The 23,901-nt window shown below is 32.2% G+C and overlaps 1 protein-coding gene across 13 annotated transcripts in view; it reads left to right on the forward strand.

The window, feature by feature from the left end:
• The window catches only part of LOC109593978 (uncharacterized), an 86,169-nt gene that overhangs the window by 55,875 nt on the left and 6,393 nt on the right, over positions 1-23,901 (forward strand). For 5 of the 13 annotated variants that reach the window (XM_049964805.1, XM_049964806.1, XM_049964813.1 and 2 more), the window contains exons 9-22: positions 2,550-2,743; positions 2,938-3,136; positions 3,983-4,084; positions 4,146-4,279; positions 4,360-4,435; positions 4,777-4,812; positions 5,428-5,596; positions 6,088-6,196; positions 6,547-6,579; positions 6,806-6,871; positions 7,168-7,220; positions 7,276-7,448; positions 12,874-12,933; positions 23,316-23,494. In XM_049964805.1, the coding sequence (XP_049820762.1) occupies positions 2,550-2,743; positions 2,938-3,136; positions 3,983-4,084; positions 4,146-4,279; positions 4,360-4,435; positions 4,777-4,812; positions 5,428-5,596; positions 6,088-6,196; positions 6,547-6,579; positions 6,806-6,871; positions 7,168-7,220; positions 7,276-7,448; positions 12,874-12,933; positions 23,316-23,494 (1,583 nt within the window). The remainder of the gene's footprint in view (positions 1-2,549; positions 2,744-2,937; positions 3,137-3,982; positions 4,085-4,145; positions 4,280-4,359; positions 4,436-4,776; positions 4,813-5,427; positions 5,597-6,087; positions 6,197-6,546; positions 6,580-6,805; positions 6,872-7,167; positions 7,221-7,275; positions 7,449-12,873; positions 12,934-23,315; positions 23,495-23,901) is intronic. The other 8 variants (XM_049964809.1, XM_049964810.1, XM_049964808.1 and 5 more) reach the window with 8 other exon arrangements.

Here is a 23,901-nt window from a genome sequence, read left to right on the forward strand (position 1 = left end):
ACCACACCACAGTTACCTCATGCGTACTAAATTACTTGAAGTCGGAACCGACGCAATTTATTTCATTCAAAATACAACTTTATGCTTTTAATTACGGGGAGCACACACTTTGTTTTGCTATTCATAGATTCGAGAAATCGTGGATGCAATTGCAACCGCCCAGTTTTATTGGAAGACAACATTTTAGTGGCAATAAACCTTCCTGAGTGAGCACCACTAACTCAAATTAAACGTGAAATCGAGATCGGAGTACGCAATTCATTTACAAATTTAGAGTAACGACTTCCACCATTGTCATTGGTATTGGTAAGTTTTGAGATTGGTTTTCAGGAATCTCAAAATAAACACAATAAACATTATTTGGATGCGGTTTACACGACGAAATGTTGCGGCAATCTGGTTCGTTTCGATGTGTTTTGTGGACTGTGAGGTAACGCAGAAAAATGCTTTAATATTTACGAAAAAGTGCCAACAGTGTCTACGCAAAATTATAATAACGACAGATTGTGAAACTCCATGGAAACGTTTTGGCACGGATAAAATGACTTGTTGTACCATAGATTACGGTCAAAATAGTGGTTAATTTATATAATTTGAAGAGGTAAATTACAGGTCTGGTAGTCGCTTGAAACGTTTGAATAATTACTGGCATTATTTATGAATAATAGAAAATTATATGGTTTGATTAATGTAGAACACATTTCCTATATTGTAACGGTGACATTTAGACATACACTCCTGGACAAAAGTTTGGAAACCCTAAAATTGAATTGTTTATTATTCGAATAGTTAATAAACAATGGATTTAAATAAATTTACTGGTCTATCTCCTGTATAAGGAGTTAATAACAGTGCTTCTAGAAATTGTACTTTTTATTAAGATTTTATAAAGTAAAATAGAATTTTATACAAAATTAAACTTTTTTATTTGGACATAAATTTCAAAACCTTATTAAATAATTTAATTTTCGAATAAAAAACCATAACAAACTGGGTCTTTGTTTACATCTTATAATATTTTTTATAATACCGAAATAAACTGCAGTATACACTATGTATTATTAGTATTATTTTGTATTTTAATATACAAAGCGTTTATTTTAATATTATTTTTTATTATTTTATCAAATAAACATATTTGCTATTTTAAACTATTATATCCTAGGGTTTCCAAAGTTTTGTACAGGAGTGTAAACATAGTTTTTTTAGAAGGTTCTCACACAGTTTAAAATAAATCAAGTCCAACTTATTATTTATTAGTGTAACCCAAAATTATCTTTAATCTCCACAAAAATTAAAACAACGCCAACCGTCGATCACGTAAAAATTCGCAATTTGCTAAAAATATTCCTTGCATACCTCAACGCTGAACACATTAAACGCCACTTTTATTGCACATTCTAATACCGACGATGAATCAAATCGCAAGTTTGTATTTCTCCTACGCCCGAGGCAAATCGAACAGTCCAGAATTCAATTTCCAGCGATTTTCCATCACATACATCGTGAAACACGTAAATTAACCCGGCCAAATTCGACTTAAAAAGTCCAAAACGAATATTTTAGTGCTCGCGAAGGGTGGAACCGGGTTTCAATCAAAAAAGTTTATTGGTTCAGTCGCCGTAAACGTGATGACGGATCGCCCTCTTTAATTGGCGTCTATTTTTAATTTTCCCGAGATGAGCAGGCAAATGTATCGCCTTATTTACGATGTGTTGGTGAAGAACGTTGCACCGTGTTTACAAACAGACGTTAATTAAGCACCGGTGTAACATGGAACACGCCAAACGGAACAAAACAATGAGTCTAGACGATTAAACGTAAAACACATGTTTTTGTTACAAATTTCGTTGGTTTTTTTTTTTTCGTTTCACATGGCTAACGAAGCTGATGTGGAATGGTCCATTCATATGTTTTCAAATAATTGGCCGAAATTGTAACGCTCCATTTATCCAGCTAGCTTTGAGGACAGATAATTTTGTGTCAGAACAAATCTCCACTTAATTACATAATGTGGCGGGTGCAAATCAGCTAGCAAATGTTTTGGCGAATTTTGTTAAATCTAATTATAAATTATCTTGACTCATTTTAAATTAAGGATGACAGATAAAAATAGAAAATTTATTTTCAGTTATTAAATACTGAAAGACGACAACTTCCAGTTCCTAGACTGATTTATCTTTCGAAAACTGTCAACGTTCACTAATAACAGGAAATAAATCTAATCCAATATAAACAACTTATTTAATTATGTGTTATTTTTTGTGTATTTTTGTAACTATTCATAAAATTATTATTTGTGGATTATTTTAGGCCAGTATATTGAACACATACATAATTATAGTATATAATACAAAAATAATTTAAAAATTCATCAGCCGATTTGTAACATCTGTATTTAACTTTCAAATAAAAAATTATACATCATAATTTAGATTAGGTTTTTTCATATCAATATTTGATGAGCCATTATCATTTTCAATTGTACTTACGATCATTCTTTGTCGGCATTTTATTATGTGCTGTATCTAATGAAACTACCTTTTAAGGTATTTGGTCTCCAGGACAACGGCAGGAAAGTGTAAAAGAGAATAAACCACAGAAACAAGAAACAAATGAAACCATTCCTCCAGTATGGACACCAAAAAGTGCAAATTCTAGTCCAGTAGTTGAACGCAAGGAGTTCAAACCGATTAATTTCCAATCGCCAGTATTAAGTAGAAGAAACAAACCCAGTACCGAGGTAAGAAATAATTTTAATTAATAATATAAGTTGCTTTTAAACATAATTAATTAACATAGATAAAGGAGCAATTTTCATAAATTTAAAATAATCTGCCGAGATAAGTATCTAAATACATGTATAATAAATTTTAAAGATTAATCTAGTCACAATGTATTAGATAAAGTAATTTCATTACAACCATGTCTTTGGAGCAGAGTGTCGGAACGCCGGACAGTGGTAATTCCGAACCGTCTTGGAAAAGCACAGAGGTAGGAATAAACCTATCGTCGACATTAGAAAAACGTCTTCCAACCAGTCATTCGTTGCCGTCGACTGGATTTAGTGACTTCACATCGCCCCGTCTTCCCAAGGCCCAAAATCCGACAATTACACTACTTCAAAAAGCAAGAGGTAAGAAAACATGTTGTAAGTACAATCTTTAAAAAAACAATTGGCACTAGAATAAAAAATTAATAATAACCATGAAAATAATTTCTCATTTATCAATTTATCTTGCAGTTATCTATGATAATAGTAATCATTAAGAGATAAGACAAAAAATATATAAATTTATTTGGGGTTTCAATTCTTTCTCAAGTCTCTTGAAGTGGATAATTTAAATTTCTTAAATTAAAATATTTTTATTTTTTATATACATAAAAGAAATACATAATAATCAAGGTTCCATTTCTAAAAAATTTATATTTCACAAAATGGATTGCATTCGAAAACATTTTATTTGTATAATTTTTGGTTCGTCTCTTGTTTATCACCGTAAAATGATTCGAAGCAGACTTGAAGATTTTGCAACTTTAATTGTAATTTTGGATCATAATAATCTGAGTCAACAAGCAGCCCAAATGTATAATATCTCACACCCAATATACAGTATCGGCCATAACGGAATTTTTTAAATTTTTTTTTAATGTACCTGTTGAATATTTAAATTGTTAATAATTTTAGTAGTATACCTGTATACTTGCTAAAAGAAATCGCATGTTGTTTTCATCCAGAGTGCGTGCATACCTTGGAATCGTTTTCTGTTAGTGGTCATATTAATTTTATTTACATATTGTTTATTAAAACTTATTTTGATAACATTTTCGTTATAATATAATATTACTGTTATTCTGATTTTTGAAATAATTCAAATACTCCAATTCACTGTGTTAGGAGTAACGTTGTGTACAAACACACCAAGAAAAAACCTTTAATCAAGTATGTATTGGACCTAAAACTATTTAATTTCGTTCACAGAAGGACAACTCCCTAGGGGCGCACATTACATCGAACCGGACCAGAGCCAACAGCGAAAACCGCAAAATGAGAGGCCACCTGGCGTGAGTCCAGGTGAAGTTTGTCAGTACTAATCGAAGTCCATCGTATTAGAAAATATTAATCGATGTCATTATATTTTCAGTGTACACCATCAAAAACGAATACGTCAGCGATTCCGAAACCGAGCGACCTCGAAAGATGGCCACCCTGGGACCGAGACAGTTCCAAGGCATAGGACCCACTACCCGAGACGGAATGCCGCTAATCCTTAGATCTGTAAGTCACTGGGGAGTCCCCTGTTTATATGTTTTTTCTATTATACGTATTTATGATGTTACCTGTAAATTTTATTTTAGGAAGTGAAAGATTCTGATCAATCCAAATGGTACAAAAAGATGTACGATACAATACACAAACAAAAACCTCAAAACGGTGAGTTAAAGAAAGTGAAGTGAGTAAAGCTTGTATCTAATAGATACGTTTTCTATTATCTGGCAATATGTAATTAAATTGATTAAAATATACATAAACATTTATACATTTATAGGATAAGTAATTGTTTATAATATTTATGTTTCTAATTGTAAGACTTTCACTACCGTAATTCTTACAACTCTTACCGTATAAGGTTGTTTTTAGAATTTCCAATTAAGCATTAAGATTACTGGATTATGCAACACTAATTATCTCATTCATGCAAACTATTTATTTAATTCCACAACCAATTAGCAATAAATCAAATTAGATCTGAACCCTTATTATTTAAATTTCAGGCGAATTTATAACAGTTCGATACAAGCAACGCAGAGGTATTTATTTTATTATCCTATTGGAGCTTCATAATCATTGTAATGCTTCAGCTTATTGAATTATCTAATGTTTCCAGTGTAACAAAGTGAAACTCGTTAAAATTGTTTATGCAAATTAACAAGCATGTCGCGACGAATGTAAACATTCATACTGCATAACATTGTACATAATAATAAAAATGCTTAAAATATGTTTTACAGCAACTGTAAAAATATTCAATTAATCACTTTTCTAAACATTTAAAATTTCATCAATTGTTTATGTCATACATTGAAAGGCTTAATAACATAAACAACTGATGCCTACTTACATAAACTAACAAAAAAATCAAAATCATTCAATCACAACATTATAACAATTATCGTGTTCACATTGTTTGTTCCATAAATTGCTTAAATTGAAAAATTCCAAATCACTTCGACTCCTAACACGTACTGCGTTAAATGTCTGCTTTTCTGAACGACGAGATAAGATAATAGTTGAACTACAGATTTAAAAACTAATAAACAAACCCATATATTCATTACCATATATTTCATATTTTAGTGTTCTGCTTTGATTAGTGTTAAACACACGAGACGTTTGTCAGATTGTAATAATTTTGTTTCCGATAGCCCAATACCCTTATACATCAGGTTACATGTCTGAGCCAGAGCCCGGAGCGTACGACAGTGACTACACGGACTACAAGTACGCTACATTGGACAGGAGACGCACTCCGTTTAAAGAACGGGAACACGAGATTCCCACGTCTAATACTATTCCCAGGAATTTACCAAATAAGTGAGTTTTAATCATATCACAATTATAAAGATTGATTCATAAACAACGTACGGACTTGTTTATATATTTAACAGTTATTTAAAGGAATATAAGGACATAAATATATTAAATAAAACGCTTTCAACTTATCATTTCACTTAAGTGTTGATATTTAAACACATAAATATTAATTTGGGCGAGAAAAATTACAATCTTTTAGGGAAACATTGGCAAAATTAAATTTGTAACATATGTATATTTTACTTTCAACATAATTATTATCCACCAAATAAAAAACAATGTCTTGTGCCAGAAAATTACATTAAATAATCTGTGCCATTATCCAATCTGTCATCACCATGCAAGGCTTGAATGTTTCTGTGACACATACAGTGACTTATTTTAAATCTGGCACACCTTTTCCTATGCTTAGGCATAAAAGTTCAATTTGTATTTTTAACAGTGACAAAGCTTGTTTACTAACAACACGATTATTTTCTTATTTGTTTTAGATCGTTGTCGTCGACAGATGTTATAAGGAACGGTACGGATATGAAGCCCGGACGAATTGAAAACTACACTCCTGGACATTCATCAATTGCCGAGAAAGAAGCCAAAGAAGTGAGTTTATGAGTTTGTGACAAATAGAGGAATATAAAACATGAACATACATAGAAAATGCTAAATTTTGTTATAATTTGTCTAGTTTTTTGTAAATACATGTTAAAATCATTATCAGATATATAAGGGACTATGTATATTCTGTATAAATTGTATTAAAACTATTCAGTAGATGTAATACAATTTTTGCTTTAGCGCAATTTTTGGCATTATCTGGAGTTATTTCCAGCATTTGCATTTAATAGATTCGTTTTACACTGTATAGAATGAATAAACATCCAGCTATATTGAATGCAAATGCACATAAAGCTTTTAAAGTTTTGCTTAATTTGTACTGTTTTCCATTTTAGTGGTGGGACGAAGTCATGGATATATTTGACGGGGTACGATATTTAATATCAATTTTGAGTTAATCCCATTTTTCAATGAAAATAATTTAACAATTCTTCATTCCTCAAATAAGAAACTTAGTTAAAAAAACAAAATTTTTCATTTGTACATTAATAATATTTGAGGGTTGACTGATATTTTATTTTCATTGTGTATATACCCTTAGAAAAAGGTGTAGGTGTGTTGTGACTAACTAGTTGCTTTCTAATGTACAAAAAGTGGCTGGACGACAACTCTCCTCTTCCCAGCTACGACATCATGATGGCGAGGGCACTAGCAAAATCTGTAAGAGGCATGCAAATGAAAATCCCTTTATGTTATTTAACTTTTTATTTTTCTGTTCCTCAAATGCTGAAAAACACTCTACAGTTTCGTTTCTTCACAACGATGATTTAATAATCATAGAACATTAGAACGAAACATGAATCTAGACTTTTTACACCCACTAATGGTTTTATGTATATTTTCCAATTTTATTTTCTAAACACTCTTTTCAGGCATGAGGCATGAATGGTGATGAGTACAACAGCACGTTTTTATTTTATACCATTGTTGTTTTCTAAAATAATTTTTATTTTTAGCATTTGGATCAACAAAAGAAAGTGGCCCCTCACCCCAAGAGTTTTATCAATCAGTAAGTAACACCTTCACTTTAAGGCATTCATCATTGATTTTGTTAAAAATTTTAGGGCTCTTAAGGAATCAGGATATGAAAGTGACTCCACATTGGTATTTAAGAGGAAAGAAGATATGTCCCAACAACTCAGTAGTCAGGAACAAAAGGAAGCCTACAAAATAATCCAAAAAGGTGGTGATGTTCCTCTACATGGCCTTAGAAAACCGGCTCCGGAGAAACCACAAGGTAGGTTAACTGTTTTTTTTTAACAGAGCTTACTAAAACTCCACTAAACCAAGGGTGAAGGTAACAACATTAGGCATGATTTTTCTTTGTAAGTAATTATCTACTACCAGGATTCTAATATGGTTGGGGACTAAATATTCTAAAGGTTTGTTTCACTTTTTCTTAATTAAATATATGAACTAGCACAACTTGACTACACTCCAACACTACAGTACAATTTTCCGCCAACACAGTACAAAACTCTTCCCCCCGTATTTGATGATCTCACCGGTTTGAACAACTCACTGGCACAGTAAATCCTTTATAAATAACAAGGAACTAATTGCCAGATCATTTACAGATGACGAAACGATGGAACAAGATTTCCTATACTCTGACATCCTTACGACATATCAGTATTTAAAAAATATTAAACCTCATAAAGAAATTATATGTTATCCTGTCACTGTCCACAATGCAAATACTTTCGCGAATTACAAAAGATCGGCACCCTCCACACAACCCCACATTCCAAATCCACCTTCTCCACCAAGAAGAAAGTCTTCACGTAATAATTCCACCTTAAGATTAATATCCACGATGAAAGTTAAATCAGAGAAGTCTCCCACTTGCAGAAGACATGAAACTTGTTTTGCTTCGACTTCAAAGAACGATAAAAGTAATATTAAGTACTTAAGAGACAAAATCACTTGCAAGTTATCACCTATGTCAGACAAAAAGTTAGACAAGTGCAACGTAAAAGTATACAAAACAATTTCAACCACACCTGAATTAAAGTCGAAGATTACATCTACATTATCTGCCACAAGAAATCCACGAACCTCTTCTAGTAAAATCCGTAGTACGACAAATATATCAAATGCTAAGGAAAGACTCACACCTGTACGATCCAAATCAGCCGAAACAGAGAAAAGGCAGCCAAAAGTATTTACACCTACAACTATTAGAAAAATCACAAAATCCAACGATAGTTTGAACAAATTCAAAACTGATACTTCACCTAAACAAACTTTACCAACCTTTGGAAGTGAGAAACGAAAATTTGATATGTCAATCAATAAAAACGCAAGAATAAATAAATCAACCGAATTACTATCGCCTACTGAAGTAAAAAAAGCAATGCCTACCTACAAATTGACGACAGCACCATTGTCATCTTCTAAAAATAATCCCATGTCGTCACATGAGTCATTGCCTATTAAAGTAGGCATAACGGAAAAAGGTAAGAAACTATTGAAATCTACCTTCCAGAAACCGATTTCTGCCAAAAATAAAACAAGTAGTGTAAAGTCGTCCCTTGAATCTTTGAGATCCCTAAAGAGTAACAAAAGCAGCGCCTCCTCGACGACTCAGTCGGTTAAATCAAAGCACAATACTAAGAAGACTCAGAAAAGTAAAAAGGATAAGATAAACGATGAAATAGCGAAGAGGAGCAAAAAGGACACAAGAACAATGGTTGAACAGAACCCCAACCCTAAACCAAAAGATGTCTTCCAAAGAGATTCGTTCTTCCGCAATTTGTTTTTGAGAAATGTTCCGCCACAACCCACTGCTTCATCCAATCCTCCTAGTTCAGGGATTACACAAAAAACGAACCAGCTGCAAAGAAAACGGTTTTCAAATCCTGAACCTAGTGTGGGAGCAATGAAGGTTTACCTCAAACATACGAAACCTGTAACTGATTCCAAATTTAGAAGTCTGGACTACAATTACATGCGTTCCAGATCAGCCAGTCCAAAAAGTGTGACGTGGAAGAGCAATGAAAGTTTGGCAGAAACGTCTTCCAAAAGGAGTCTAAGTTTACCTTCAAAGATAATTCTCACTCAAACTAGTCGGCCAATATCACCTATTCTTAGAAAAAATATTTCGAGACCTTCAACCCCAACGCGACTGACGTATTCTGCTCCGCCTATAAAAAAACGGACGCCTTCTCCAAGTAAACCCTTGCCAAAGATAATCCTGTCTGAGACTGTAAGGCCACGATCACCTGTTGTTCAAAGAAAAAGCAGATCATCGGTACCATCTCCCAAATTACATAGATCCTCTTCAGCGAAGTTAATATTTAGTGAAACTAGTCGTCCTGTTTCGCCTGTTGTAGAAAGAGCGCCAAATCCTCCGGCATCCATTGTAATGAGAAAATCACCTACCAGGTTTATTTTCTCAGAAACTAGTAGACCGGTCTCACCGTTAGTTGAAAGAAAACCGCGAAGACCTCCTTCTCCGACAAATCTGTATAAACCTCCATGTAAATTAGTTTTTACTGAAACTTCACGTCCCATTTCTCCGGCTTCCCCAAGAAGAACGTATTCGCCTCCACAAAAAGAAAAAAAGACGTCCTTGAAGATGATCTTTTCAGAAACCAGTAGGCCTGTTTCACCAGTGGTTCAGAAGAAAGTTAAAAAGATTCCAACTCCACCTCCGTCTCCGAAGCAATATCGGCAATCTTCTCCTTCCCAAAAGTTGATATTTTCAGAAACATCGAGGCCAAAGTCCCCCGTAATAACCCGGAAAGCGTCACCTACTATTTCTCGATCTTCTTCTACAAGAGTAATTTCTAGATCTTCTTCTCCATCTACCAGCAAACCGTATACTTTGACAAAATCATCATCATTAAAATCAATTAGTGATTTTAAACGTTCACCATCTTCTGAAAAGAAATACACTCCACCATCATCGCCACGAGTTTTAAGATCCCCTTCCTGCCGTAAAATAATGCAAATAAAAAGTTCTACAGGAAGTACTGCCGACCATGTAGATTCTCCTAAAAGTTTTTACCAAAAAGAGCACGAAACGTCTTTGTATATGTGTCCCAATATATCACATAGCGTAACTTCCCTCAATTCAGAGGCCGATTATCAAAACTACGTGAAAGAATTGGTTCACTCATCCCAACGAGGAGAAAAATTTAGAGATTTGAACAAATTTTACAGTGAAATTGCGAAAGTGGGAGAACTTGAAAAAGCCTTTTATCTTAAGCCTAGAAAAAAATCCGAAAGTGAGATTATTGATTTTGATAGATGGCAAGAAGTTAGAACTAGGGAACGAGCTGAAAGAGAATTAAATTCATTATACCGACATTTAAAAGAAAATGAGAAGGAAAAAGGGTTTCTATTCATTCCAAAGGATGTGTCCAAGTTTAAATGGAAAAAAGAATTTGACCGTGGTTTACGTATTAAAGAAAAATCAGTTGATAACATTAAAGAGGAATTTGAAAAGTTGAAACAAAAGAAACCAGAAACTAAACATATTGATATATCTTACTCGAAAGATACTTATAAACCGTTGTGGAGGGGAGATTCAGTTGTTAACTTAGCGAACAAAATGGTTACAAGGCGCTCTCACTCTGAAGGTAGAGTATCAGCAGCAAAACAGAAGTTAATAGAAACAGAACGCTTACTTACCCATGGCATAGGCAGCAGAATTTGGAGCAGTCTTTCAATGGAACAAGTTAATAATTTAAAAGATCAATTGTCAGAAATTTATAACCAAAGTGCTGCGAAATTTACTAAACCTACTCAGTATACTATACAAGTTCCCAAAGATCAAAATCAATACCCATCAAGTTTATCAGTAAGAAGAAACTCAGATTCATCAGATCAAACATACAAATATACCAAAGTAGCTGATGCAAAGCCGGCTTCTGTGTCTACATCTTGCCTAACCAGCGCAAAAATTTCTGAAGACGACAAAAAGTCATTGTCGCACACTTTGAGTAAAGAAGTACTGGACGCTATCCAGAAAAGGAATCGAAATAAAGTTGTGGTTGCTAAAGAGACATTAGGTGCGGTTGCTTCAAAGGAAGCTCAAGTGAAAAAGTCTAATACCAAAGCAGACTCATTTAAAGAAAAAGCTACACTGCCTGTAAAACCGTTAATTAGAACAGATGCTCTTAACACTATTAAAGTTTGTTCGACAAGTGAAACCGATAGTACTGATGAATCTACGAAAACAGTTATTCATTTAACAAATGACGAAATCAAGAAAAAAGTTGAGTACTTTGAAACCGCCAAGGAACGCGAAATTTACACTCCAACAATCCATAAACCAGCTGATGATATTGGAGATACAATCGTGAACATCAACGAAACAAACTTAAATAAAAGCCAATCTCAGTCTTGCCAAAGTTTAAAGGAAATGTTCGGTGAAAAGGACCTTGTCAAATTCGCAACCATTCCTTTGTCTGCAACCAAAAAAGACTCGAATAGAATTCCACAACCTCCCCAACTGCGTGCCATAGATCTAAGTCCAATAAGAACGCCGATTTCGGATGCTACCAGCTATGATAGCCTATGCAGAAGTCGAAGCTTGTCGCCTTTTTTCGATGAACCACATGCCTTGGTCAAGGCTGGAGAAGTTCATCGTTTGAAAGACAGATTTGAGCATAGTGACAGCATTTATAACAGTATGTCCTCACTCAGTCGATCGCAAAGTGATTCGGAATTGAACAGGGAATACAGTAGTATTTTGACTGGCTACGTTGATGCCTTAAGGAGGAACTATGAGTACCCTGCCTATTCTGGAAGAGGTAGAAGTAGGTTCCGAAGAGGTGGCGTGGTTTCCCCCATGTTTTTGAGGGCAGAAGATCGGTTTATGCCTCATATCAATATTATCAGCAAAATTGCTAGTTTGTATTCAAAGAAAACCTTGAATGGAAACGAAAAGTCCAAAAGTACAGAAGAACTGGCGGCCCTTTTAGGTTGCCCAGTCGGAGAAGTGCATAAAATGAAGGAGAAGTTTGAAAACTTTAGCAGGGATATTTCGTTGATGGGACATATGTTTACTTCATCTCCCAATGTCAAAGAACTCAGAGATATCGCTCCCTATTTAGCGGCATCGTGGATGGCACATCGGTATCCTAGAAGTGAAGACAACACGCGATCACTGTCGTCCCCGGATAATTCCCTAGCATCTCGCGACACCTCCCTAGTTCGTAAGGATCGCACAAGAGCAAAATCCTCCTCCCCCCAACGCCACGATCCCAAATCCTCCATTCTAAAGTCACAACGTCCAACCCACAAGGATTACTTCAAAGACCAAGAATTCAATCCGAGGATGCATCAACCGATCGATCGGTACCAGCCCAATAATGAACCAGTCAGGTACAATTCGCATTGGACTTCTTCGCATACCAGACCGTCAGTTTCGTTTAAAGGTGTTGTATATAGTTGGGACACCTCAAAAGATAGCCGGGCACAATTTGACTAGTTCACATATTTAAAATTGCATGCGACACTTTGTAGAGTTGAGTGTTAGAGAGGAAATTAGATATTTTACTTAAGTGGGTCATCAATGTTCTATTAGTCAATATGATTGCCCAGAGTAAAATATCTTCTTTGTCATAGTTGAATCACTTTGGTAGGTAGATTTATGACAATTTCCTCGGTTAGTTCTGCTAGTCAACTCATTTATTGCATCTTACGTGTAGAACCAGAGGCTCCACCGCCACCACCAAAAGGACAATATCTCGTAAGAAGTCAAAGTCAAGGTAGTGTAACGTTTTTAAGATTTAATTAGATTTAAGTTTATATTATGATGACTTCATCTTTGTGGCACCCAATAAGATTCTATAGGTACTGGGCTCGCCTAAATGTGTAATAATTAGCATTTCAATTTGGCTATACTTTTTTAAAGAGGTGAGCCTAATCAACATACGTAACAATAGGCCAATTAAATTTGCCCTAAATCTATAAGTAAATTACGTTCGTAATTGGGTGTTAAATTTTAAACCTTGATGAATAATTAATGAGAGTGTATTATGTTCATTGCACCGACGTGTGCAGCGACATTTGAAAAGATTCTAGTGCTGGTAATAAATCGCCGATTGGCTCGAAATCTATTGATTATTTTGGAAAGGTGTAGTCGATATCTCGTTGACTGGGAGACCTTGCTCAATTTTATTTTTATAAACGGTGAACATTGTAGCAGAGTTATCATGAGTTGAGTGGTAGAAAGCTAATATAAGCTGGTAATTATATCATAGTACCTGCACAAACATAGTTTCTATCACTGTAGAAAACTTAGATATGTTATGACATTGAGTTTATTGAATGTGGTTTTGAAAGGAGAAAGGACAAAGAGGAAATAATTAGTATATACTTAAACTTGTCTAAAATAGTAAATAATGAAGAAGAAAATATAATTTGTATGCACCGCTTCCATTTGCGGATAACTTTACATCCGCGAGTCCAACAACAAAGACTGCTAATTGATATTTCACCAAGACCGAATCGTCGTGACAATGAGGCATTGTGCTGCCTTCCATATAAGAAATCATACACTGCAATTCTGGGACCCGGTGGTCCGCCTTGATCGACTTCGACTTCAGTCTGGTGCGGGCCGCGAAGAGTGCCCTTTTCGAAAGCGTCGCGTGCCCGACACGTGGTCCGTCACTCCCACGATACTCGTGCCGTTTGTAAAAATTAATTGCGCTCCATAAGTTTAACTAATATTTGGGCCACACCTACTGGAGGAGTGTTCCCAGAATTTTTCATCACCTCCGCCGCAAACAATTAACATTACCTAATCACACTTGTTCAGCCGAATCCTCATCATTAGATTGGCCAACGCCGCGTCGATACCGACACGTGCATCGCCGAAATCAATCCGCGTTTAATAATCCAATAATAAAATACCAACAGCCAGCCTGCTAATTGCGAAACCGAAAACCGACCTTCGTGCGAGTGTCAATTGATCACCTGAGTCACGTTTCGGCTACGTCGCCCGCTGGATACGGTTTTTTAGTGGTTGTGTGTGATGCGGATCGACGATGGGAAACGTGGGGCGTCGCGTCGTGATGGGAACGCCGCAGCCTGGTAGATAAAACGCGCCGTGACCATGGAAGTGAATCTCCGCAGGAAGTCGCCGGAGCAGGTTGCCCGGCGGCAGGAAACCCTCTTCAATAGACACACCATCGCCAATTTTCCCATCATATATGGACCTATGCCGTACAGTTAGTAGTAATCTCGTTTTTGTTTTTGTGTATCGTGGTGATGCGATGTGGCTTGGCAATTTTGTGGACGGAATATTTAAAAAATATGATGCACGTAAATGCATTTTGTGCAGGTCTAATTTAAATTATTGCAGCACTAAAGATAATGTTTAACCTTGTTTCATTGTATCAATGCTGTTTATTTAAGTAGAAACAATTTTAATCAGTTTATACTTTTTCCTTTTATAAATGAACTAAATATATTAAACAATAAAAATGTGTCTATAACATAAACTAGATATTTACGATACAACACGTATACATATTGATTTTTATAGAGATTTTGATAAGATAATATTTAATTATAAATACTTATTTATAATAAATATATACCATGTTTATATATAGCTTAATGACATACTGTCTTAATATAAAACTGATATTTTTTTTGGGGTATTACTTGATCATTATATATAAAAAAATTACTTTTTTAACATTTAACTTTAAAATAACATAACTTTGTTTAAAATAAACTGTATTCAAAAACGTTAATTTTTGTAAACGTTCTACAAGAAAATTCATGTCCAAATATCAACTTGACAAATTGGATAATAAAAATAAATAATAACTTTTTAAAATGTGTTGGCCATAACTCTTATTTGCATTAATTTTGATTAAATCTATGCCATTTAATTTAACATTAACTCTTACTTCTTTTTATAAAAGAGTATATATACCTTCAAGCTTCTTGAATTGCTGTAATTTGGGTTTGAACTTAAATTTTTATAATATTTATATTTCATTTGGTTATAAATGTGATCTTCCATAATTTCCATAGGGTTAATGTTTGAAGATTGGGACGGATAAGACAAAACATCGATGCTTTAGTCTTTTAACCAATCATAATTTTGGATTGGTGTATGTAATCGTTTTTATATTGAAACACATTTATTAAGAGCTTCACTTCTTCAACATATGGAAGCAAATTGTTGCTTAATATATTCCTGTACAGTATTGGTCATAATACTTGGAATTTTTGAAAATTAAGAAACTAACAAATTTGCCTTTAAAAACTAGGTTTTTTAAAAAATCCACCAAAAATATTTAAATTTCATACAAATCTTGATCTGCTATACAGAGCAGGTAAAACACATAATTATTATAGTATACAAATATGTCTATTATATTTTAGAACAAATAATAATTTGATAGTACAGTACAAATTTTCAAAATATAGAAAATTAAAAAATTCCAGATATTATTGCCAATACTATAATACTTTTTCTGTAGTTTGTCCCCATTTTTTTATTAATTAAATTTATACTCGTCACTAAAAACTACTCGTCCCCATTGTTTTGTGGTCTAGTGTACGTAATGTGAAGCAAGTCAAAATAAGACTTCCATATTTTTAATATAAATTAAGATTTTTCTTGTAGGTCTGAAGTCAAACCAATCCTTTCCACTAACCATCTTTTCTTTAAAGTTTTCAAACTCTTTTCCTAGCTACCATTTGGCCAGTTTCTCTATTTTTTTTTAATAATATGGGATAATAAGGATTTATCCATAATCATTGAAAGAAAGATAAAAAATTAATTATTCCACATCTTCAGTATTATCTCACGGTTTTTATTGCTCTTTACACCTTCAATTACCATACACTTCATAGAAATTATTCTTCTTTTTTTAAGAATAATTAAATGATATTGCATTTAACTATAAAAATTATCTAGTAAATTGTATAATTAAACACTTCCATGAACACAACTATTCCACCACTTTTTATTTACTCTTGACTAATATTAAAAACCACAATATTTGCAATGTCAATTTGTGTTTATCTATCCACTTTGTTTTACAGGAAACTCACAAATTTACTTTTTTCAAAAGAAAACCCATTTATGTACATATTTAAGAGCACACCCTCACATTCCATATTAATAAATTATTTTATTGAAGTATTTATAAAACGATTTCATACAATGAGCAATAAATTAATTGTACATAAAATAATTTTACAATAATATCATAAATCGATTAGACAAGGCGATTTCAAGAGGTTAAGAAACAATGAATTCCCAGTATAAACGGTTATTAACGAAGGCAACGTGACAAATAATTTATTAGGTTTAAAACCGTTATCATTACATAACACTGCATGAAAGCATTGGAGATCCATTTACGATTTCAACCTATAAAACATAATCAACGGTTAATTCTAAATTATAATTTAAGTCTAATAACCTACAGCTACTGTATAAAATAGATCATTGCAATTATTTATTCATTTATAAATTGTAATCTTCCGGTAAACTAAAATTGCACATAGGTTTTTATATTAACAAGTATTAATTTTCGAAATATCATAAATATGTTATTAAAGTTATATATAACTTTAAACACAGTTTGCGCAAAATAAAACGCAATAATTTAATTAGTTACAGTAAAATACGATGGGGAAACACGATAAATAAAATTTCCTTGAAATTCTACATCACACAAATGAATCTAAAACAAGATTTTCCTAAAACAAAGTATTTCATAAACAGGTGTTATTGCGTGTTGTTCATTATAATATTCTTTATTTACATGCTATTTAAATGTTGATGTTTTTACACACTGTTACTTTCAATAAGCACTTATATGTAAATGTTTATTGACTTATTCTAGCCTGTGGTTTAAAACGTATTATGTTTAGTTCTGGGATATCGTTCAAGTAAAAGTCGTTTTCTATCCTTAAGGCAAATTTTAACCTATGTCGACCTGAAATTTCACTTTTATTATAATCTCTCATTCTTAACTTCAGACACTTGGCAATCTATATTGAATAATTTAATCAAATCTTACAGGGCAATGTAACTTATTTTTATTTAATTTGTTGTTACAAATTGTTAAAAGAGGACAATTATTAAAATTCCATTAAATCGAATTAAAAGATTTAATTTATATTCCTTATTAGAATAAATTATAAAATTTCTCTAGTTGATTGAATTTGATTTGAATTTAAATTAATTGGTAAAAATATAAAAAACAAGATTGCACTTTCATTAATTTAATTAGTCAAATAACACGAAGGTTGTACAATTTCCAATGGATAATCTTAAACGAATGTAACTAGATTTAACATACAAACGGAAACAAATAAATTTTTCACATAAAACTAGAATAAATTAATTTTAATAATATTTTAAATTGCTTAAGCATTGGATTTAACTCTTTAAAATTAATCATTAACGAAAAAATCTTAAATAATTTTTATGAAAATTTAATTGTATTGTTAATTAATAATAAGACAAGAAAAATTTAAATTAATTATTCACTTAAAAATATTTGCATATATTAATTTTAAAACTTCCGAGTCTTATTACGTATTCCCATATTGCAGATGTGCATATTCATGTGTATTAATTCTAATTAACGGTTGCAAATGAACTCACAGTACATATGCAATCTACAAATGCACTTTATACAATTGCGATCTATTAAACATATGCATACACTCAAATGCATTTCACATCTCTAATTTAAATGAGATGTTTACCAGCAACATTCACTTAATTATTTAAAATATTGTGAACTGCATATGCGGAGGTCAACAAAGTTTAATTTCTGAAAATTAGTATAAATTGAAAATAATGAAAATACAATGACTTAATTTGTCCCATAAACATGGGAATTACAGAAATGATTTAATTTATTGTGTTATTATATAAAATTTGATCATAATAGAGGATTATATACATATTACAAAATTCTTATACAATATGGCAGATCTTATGTTTTTATTGTATTTTAATTAGAATTAAATGTCGTGAATTTAATCAGTTTAACGTTTTACTCAGAAAATACGAGACGTTATGTGGCATAACAACAGATATTTGTAATTTTATCGTGTAACCGACAATTTTTACATGTGTATGTGGTACTGGAAAAAGTAATTTACATAACATAACTTTCTTTAAAATAACTTTTATTCAACAAAATAACAGTATTACAAACAACAATATTTTCTTACAAGGAAATGCCACGAGAAAATAAATTGGATTCTTGGAACTGAACTCCTTCAGAATTAAACTTCTTATTACTGTAAAAGATAGAACAATATATGAGGAAATATCTGCAGTACTATATGGTAGAGGAGGTAACATTTTGTATTTTGAATACATTGAAGGTTTCTTTGAGTTTCTAAAGTGAAACTATTTTCTTGACTGAAGAAGCTCGTTTTTGAGTTTTTCATGAGCAATTTAAGACCAGTAAACAGTTGCATTTATCCTCTTTGCCTCTTGATAGAAAGTCAGTGGTCAAACACCCAACTTTCTCACTTTGAAACCTATGTGTCCAATTTTCTGATGAAATTTATTTCCTGAAGCCTTTTTCCAATTTTTGATTAGTAATAGTTTAATAAATGACCTCTTTCAAACATGTTGAAAAAGATATTGCTAAATTTCAACAGTAGAGCAGACTCAAAGAACAATATTTTAAATAAAAAATAATTTTATGTCAAATTTCAAACAAAGCCCACTGTTTAGCCATCTAAATTTTTCTTGGGTTAAGACTTTTTCAACTGCTGTTCACCAGTTTTATCAGCTTCATCGACTCATTTTTTGTCGCATGTGCCAATACGATCAATAAAAGACTCATTTGCATTGCGCTCAAAGAGTGAATTGACAATTGTCAAACGCTTAACTTTGTTGTCCTCACTGTGGAACCTATTTATCCAATTTTCTGATGGATTCATTCTCTGAAAGCTTTTTCTAATGATTGATTCGTGATAATTATATCAATAAAAGACTCATGTGCAATGTTTGCAAAGAGTGGATTTAAGAATAATTTGTGTAGAATCTATTTATCCAACTTTTTTATGAAATCTACATGCAAGTTGACTCTTCCTAATGGTTGATTTACAGAAGTTTAATTACTGAGCTACTTCCAAACATGTTGTACGAAATAATACTTGATTTATTTCTTTATCATTTACATTTTTAGACAAAATAATGTTTTTACCATGGTCAGAAATAGTATAAAAAGCAAAAATTTAATAATATAATATTCAAATGTGTTCAGATAAATTATGAATTAAAAAAGTAAATTACTATTTTCTGTCCTAATTTTGAAATTGGTAAATGTGCAAGTTTAAAAAGCAATTTTGAAGGTAAATTATAGTAAACATAAGAATTATATAAATTAGTATTATTATATAAAATTTGACTATTGTCAGGGATTATACATACATTACAAAATTCTTATACAATGTGAAAGATCATATCTTTTTAATATACTTTGTGAGAATTAAAAGTCTTGATTTTAGTAAGTCCAACGTTTTTTTTAGACAGTAACCAACAATATCTGTGTGTTGTATTAAAATAGGCGGATGTGCTAGTTGAAAAAAACTTAAGACATAAGTAAACATATAATTGAAAATTGTGCAAGAAACTCAACGAAGCAAAAACCATAGATTTATCAATCGACAAAACCAAATAGTAAGTTTCCTGCAATTATCACGAACAATCAATCGATCCACCGCAGGAGAAATCGGTCCAGCCATTGCCAACCCTTTGACCGATCAACGGTTGCAGCAAGCCAATGCCCAAAACACATTTCAATTAGCGCAACACACCTGTCGTCGTGTCTCCATCAACATCAACGGTTCGCGAAGATTAAAATTTCTCCGTTGCAATCTCCCGTCTGTCTGTCCCGCGAGTCCCACAGTGGGGTACACGCCGTCCTCGTCCGTGGCGCGTTCTCCAAGTGATTCAGAGTTGAATCGCGTACGCAAACGGTGAAAAGTGCGTTTCTTCCGCGTTCTGGTTTGTTTACTTGTTTGCGTTTCGGTGTTTCTTGTTTCAGTGTTGTAAGGTTCCGATGGCGTTAATCGGTATGTTTATGGTGGTCACAGGATTAAATTGTTTATGGAAACCATTCATTTCTTGCATTATGATTAATCTGTCAAACCATTAATCAAATCAATAATAATATTTATTTTATTAATAATTAATTATCAGTACCAGTTTGAATTAAGCTTCCTATATTTTCACTATTGTTTTTTCCTTAACTAATTTTTCTAAATATCCAGTAATATTAGTATTGTTTAATCATTAATAATATTTATTTTATCTATAATAAATTATCAATATCAGTTTGAATTAACCTTCCAATTTTTTTCACCATTGTTTTAACTCTCCTTAACTAATTTTTCTAAATATCAGTATTATTGGTATTGTTTTAAATAATTTAAATGTTAAAAAATAAATAATTAAACTATTTTTTAATATTGAAATTATTGACGGGAATTTTAATTACGAATATTAATAAAATTTAATAAATCTTGACACTTAAATTGCTTTTTAAATAAATTTTTGTTGCGTTAATTATAACAATTATAAAGTAATTGTTCCAATATTTTGTTATAAAAAGAAAAAAATATTTAAATTCTTAACATAATAATCCATAATTATAATCTATAATAACAATATTCATAGTTTATCTTCAATATATTGATATAATTTTATTAACTACATATTACTAATACATTATAATTATTTCAATTGGCATTGTCTTAAACAATTTGTCTAACTGGCGAACAAAAAATTGGACTAAATTTTTTTAACATTGAAATTATTGATGAGAACGTTAATTATGGACATTAATAAAACCCTAAATAAACTGTACAATCAGTCTAATGCCTCTGGTCAATTAAGGTCAGTTGTTTGTTGAAATAAAACAACTGTAAATAAATATTATTACATTTATTACAGCAACCATAAATTTACAGTTTCTATTTTATGTTCGAAAAAAATAGTACGTAGAAGGTTTACAAATTCACAGATATTAATAATGATTAATTAATTAATTATTACTCATAAACGGTTAATTTACATATTGAATTTTATACGGACTTCCTTCCGTCCGTTGGAGACGCACACAGATTTTAATTTATTTACAAGCCCGCCACACAATACTTTCACATCTATTCATTCAATTGGTCTTAGAGTTTTAGCACCGAGTGAAAAACAAATAGAAAGTCACCGGTGTAATTATGAATCGTTGGACCATTGGCTGTTAACTTAACAGAAGAAAAGCAAATTTGTTTGACATGCAGGTATTGTTCGACACACAAACGCTGGATTAATTAAAAAAGTGCCACACGAACTGCTCGTGACACGGATCGTTTTTGAAAAGTACTTGCTCTCCATTAAATCGAAACGGTCCGCATTCTCTTCAAATAGCAAACGACATCCATCAATCTAGAAACCGATCCCAAGAATGTCAATGAGTCCGATGAGAGTTACAGTTAAAACAGTACCTTATTATTGAAATTCGACGCATGCACAAACGGTCGGAATTTAGTATGAACAATTTCTTTGTATGGTAAATAAATTGTGCGAGGAGTTATTGTAATAACGTACACTTAGGTTTGGTATGTTCCTCTTGTCTGTTGATAAATATTTTCTCCCCTGTACAAGACCTAAATTGATTGATTTTGACAGTTATAAGTATTTCCAAATCAGTTCAGAAAAAGTTACTTATGTGTCTTGAGCTCATAGCAGGAGAAACAATGGCATCCAATTCAACTAGCAGAGTTCTTATTTTTAATATATACGCAGAGTGTCTAGGGAATACCCAAAAAAATAGACTTAAAGCATAAACTAAATGTAAAAGAACACACTGTATAACATATTTTTTAATGTAAAAAATATTATTTTTTACCATTTATAGTATTTCTGGATACCCGTTAAACGGTGCAGCTTCTTATATATCTTGTGGTGTTGATTATTATGGAAAGGCACCGTCTAAATGACAAACAAAAATTAAGAGCACTTGGGATGATAGAGGCTAGATCGTCACAACGTGAAGTTGCTCGTCAAATGGACACACCTGTGAGTGTTATAAGCAGATTGTGGAACATTACAATGAATAAAATGAAGTAAAAGAAAGACATCCAGACCGCAGTAGGATAACCACCTCAGTACAAGTCAGCTTTTTGCTATCGTGCTAAGCAAGAGCTTTTTAGGACCCACGATGTGATTGTGTCAGCTCAAACCGTCAGAAACCGCATCCGAGAGTAAGGTCTGTTTCAGAGACGACCTTTAAGAGTACAGCTAATTTTAGTGGTAATATTGAGTATGTCAAATCGATGTAGCGCTGTCGTAAACAACCAAGGAGCTCAGTTTTTAATAAAAATAAATAAATATGGCAGAACTATTATAAATAATTTAATAATAAAATATTCGGTGGGTGTCATTATTTTAATTTTTGAAGGGTTTGTAATAATGTACAATATATTTTTTATTTAATTAGCAATAACACTTGATTTTATTAAATTATTATATTTTCACATTTGTTTTTTAATTTTAATACAATAATTTAAAAATATTTAGGTATATATTTAATATTTTAATTTAATAAGTGTTTATTTTAATAAGTTGTTATAATTTTGTCCACTACTGTACACAAAAAATATTTTTCATTAAAATTTCAAAATAATGTTTTTATTTTTTTTTTAATATTTTATTTTAATGTCTGAAAAAGCAAAACTTAACAAAAATATATAATTTGTGATATTTTAAAATATTTTTACCTCAGGCATAACAAACAATATTTCTTGTAAATTTAATTCACAACCATTACGAGATGATTGTTTCTTTAAACAATAATCACCGGACTGCTGAAAACTAATAATAGAAATCACAAAGTCACCGTAGTCAATTTAAAATTACAACAACCAGCAGATCCATAATCAAACGTGCACAAAATCCCAAATAGGAAATAATTTGCACTAATTATTTCAATTACGAATTTTTCAGGTGAAAAAGCAAATCTCATTATAATAACGGTAAACTTTTAAGAACACTAAATTGAATCGATGAATATTCAAATTGGAATACGTGCTTGTATTTTTTTAACGCAACATAAATTTAGTAACTGTTTCAATTTCCTTTCAGAGTCTCCAAGAAAATATGTGGAAAAAGAGGTGACGATACACTACAAGACGCCCGTAAGGCAGGAGATAAAGGAATACTTGAGCGAAGACGAGCTCGCTTACAAACAGGCCGAGGCCATGAAGAAGATTTACCAAGAAGAGCGTCGTCGAAAATATCTTCAGGTTAGCAAGTCTCTTCAAGTAAGTTAGTTTTAAGATTAGGCTGTAGGTGTGGCGCTTTCATAACCAAAACAATAACCAACCACGGTATGTATTTTTATTTGGTTTGGAATTAATGACTGCTAATTTACTTATTATAAGTTGACTGATTAGGTCACTAAGCTCATAAAGCTGATGGCCTTTCAGCAGAGCTCACAACATTAAATGCAGTAAATACATGAATTAAAAATAGTATCTACAAATGATTCATTCAACAATAAAATATGCATCAAACGTTCCAAACAACACCTGTTTAGCCAAGCCAAGTGGTTTTTTTAAACACAATATTACTCTTGCCAAGGAGACCAGTTACTTACGTTATCCAATGTGTGGCTTTTTATACTTACTATCAGCGACACAATTGATGCAAAGTGAGTAAAGTAAAATAC

This window comes from Aethina tumida, chromosome 3 (assembly GCF_024364675.1).
Source record: "Aethina tumida isolate Nest 87 chromosome 3, icAetTumi1.1, whole genome shotgun sequence".
Classification (NCBI taxonomy): Eukaryota; Metazoa; Arthropoda; class Insecta; order Coleoptera; family Nitidulidae; genus Aethina; species Aethina tumida.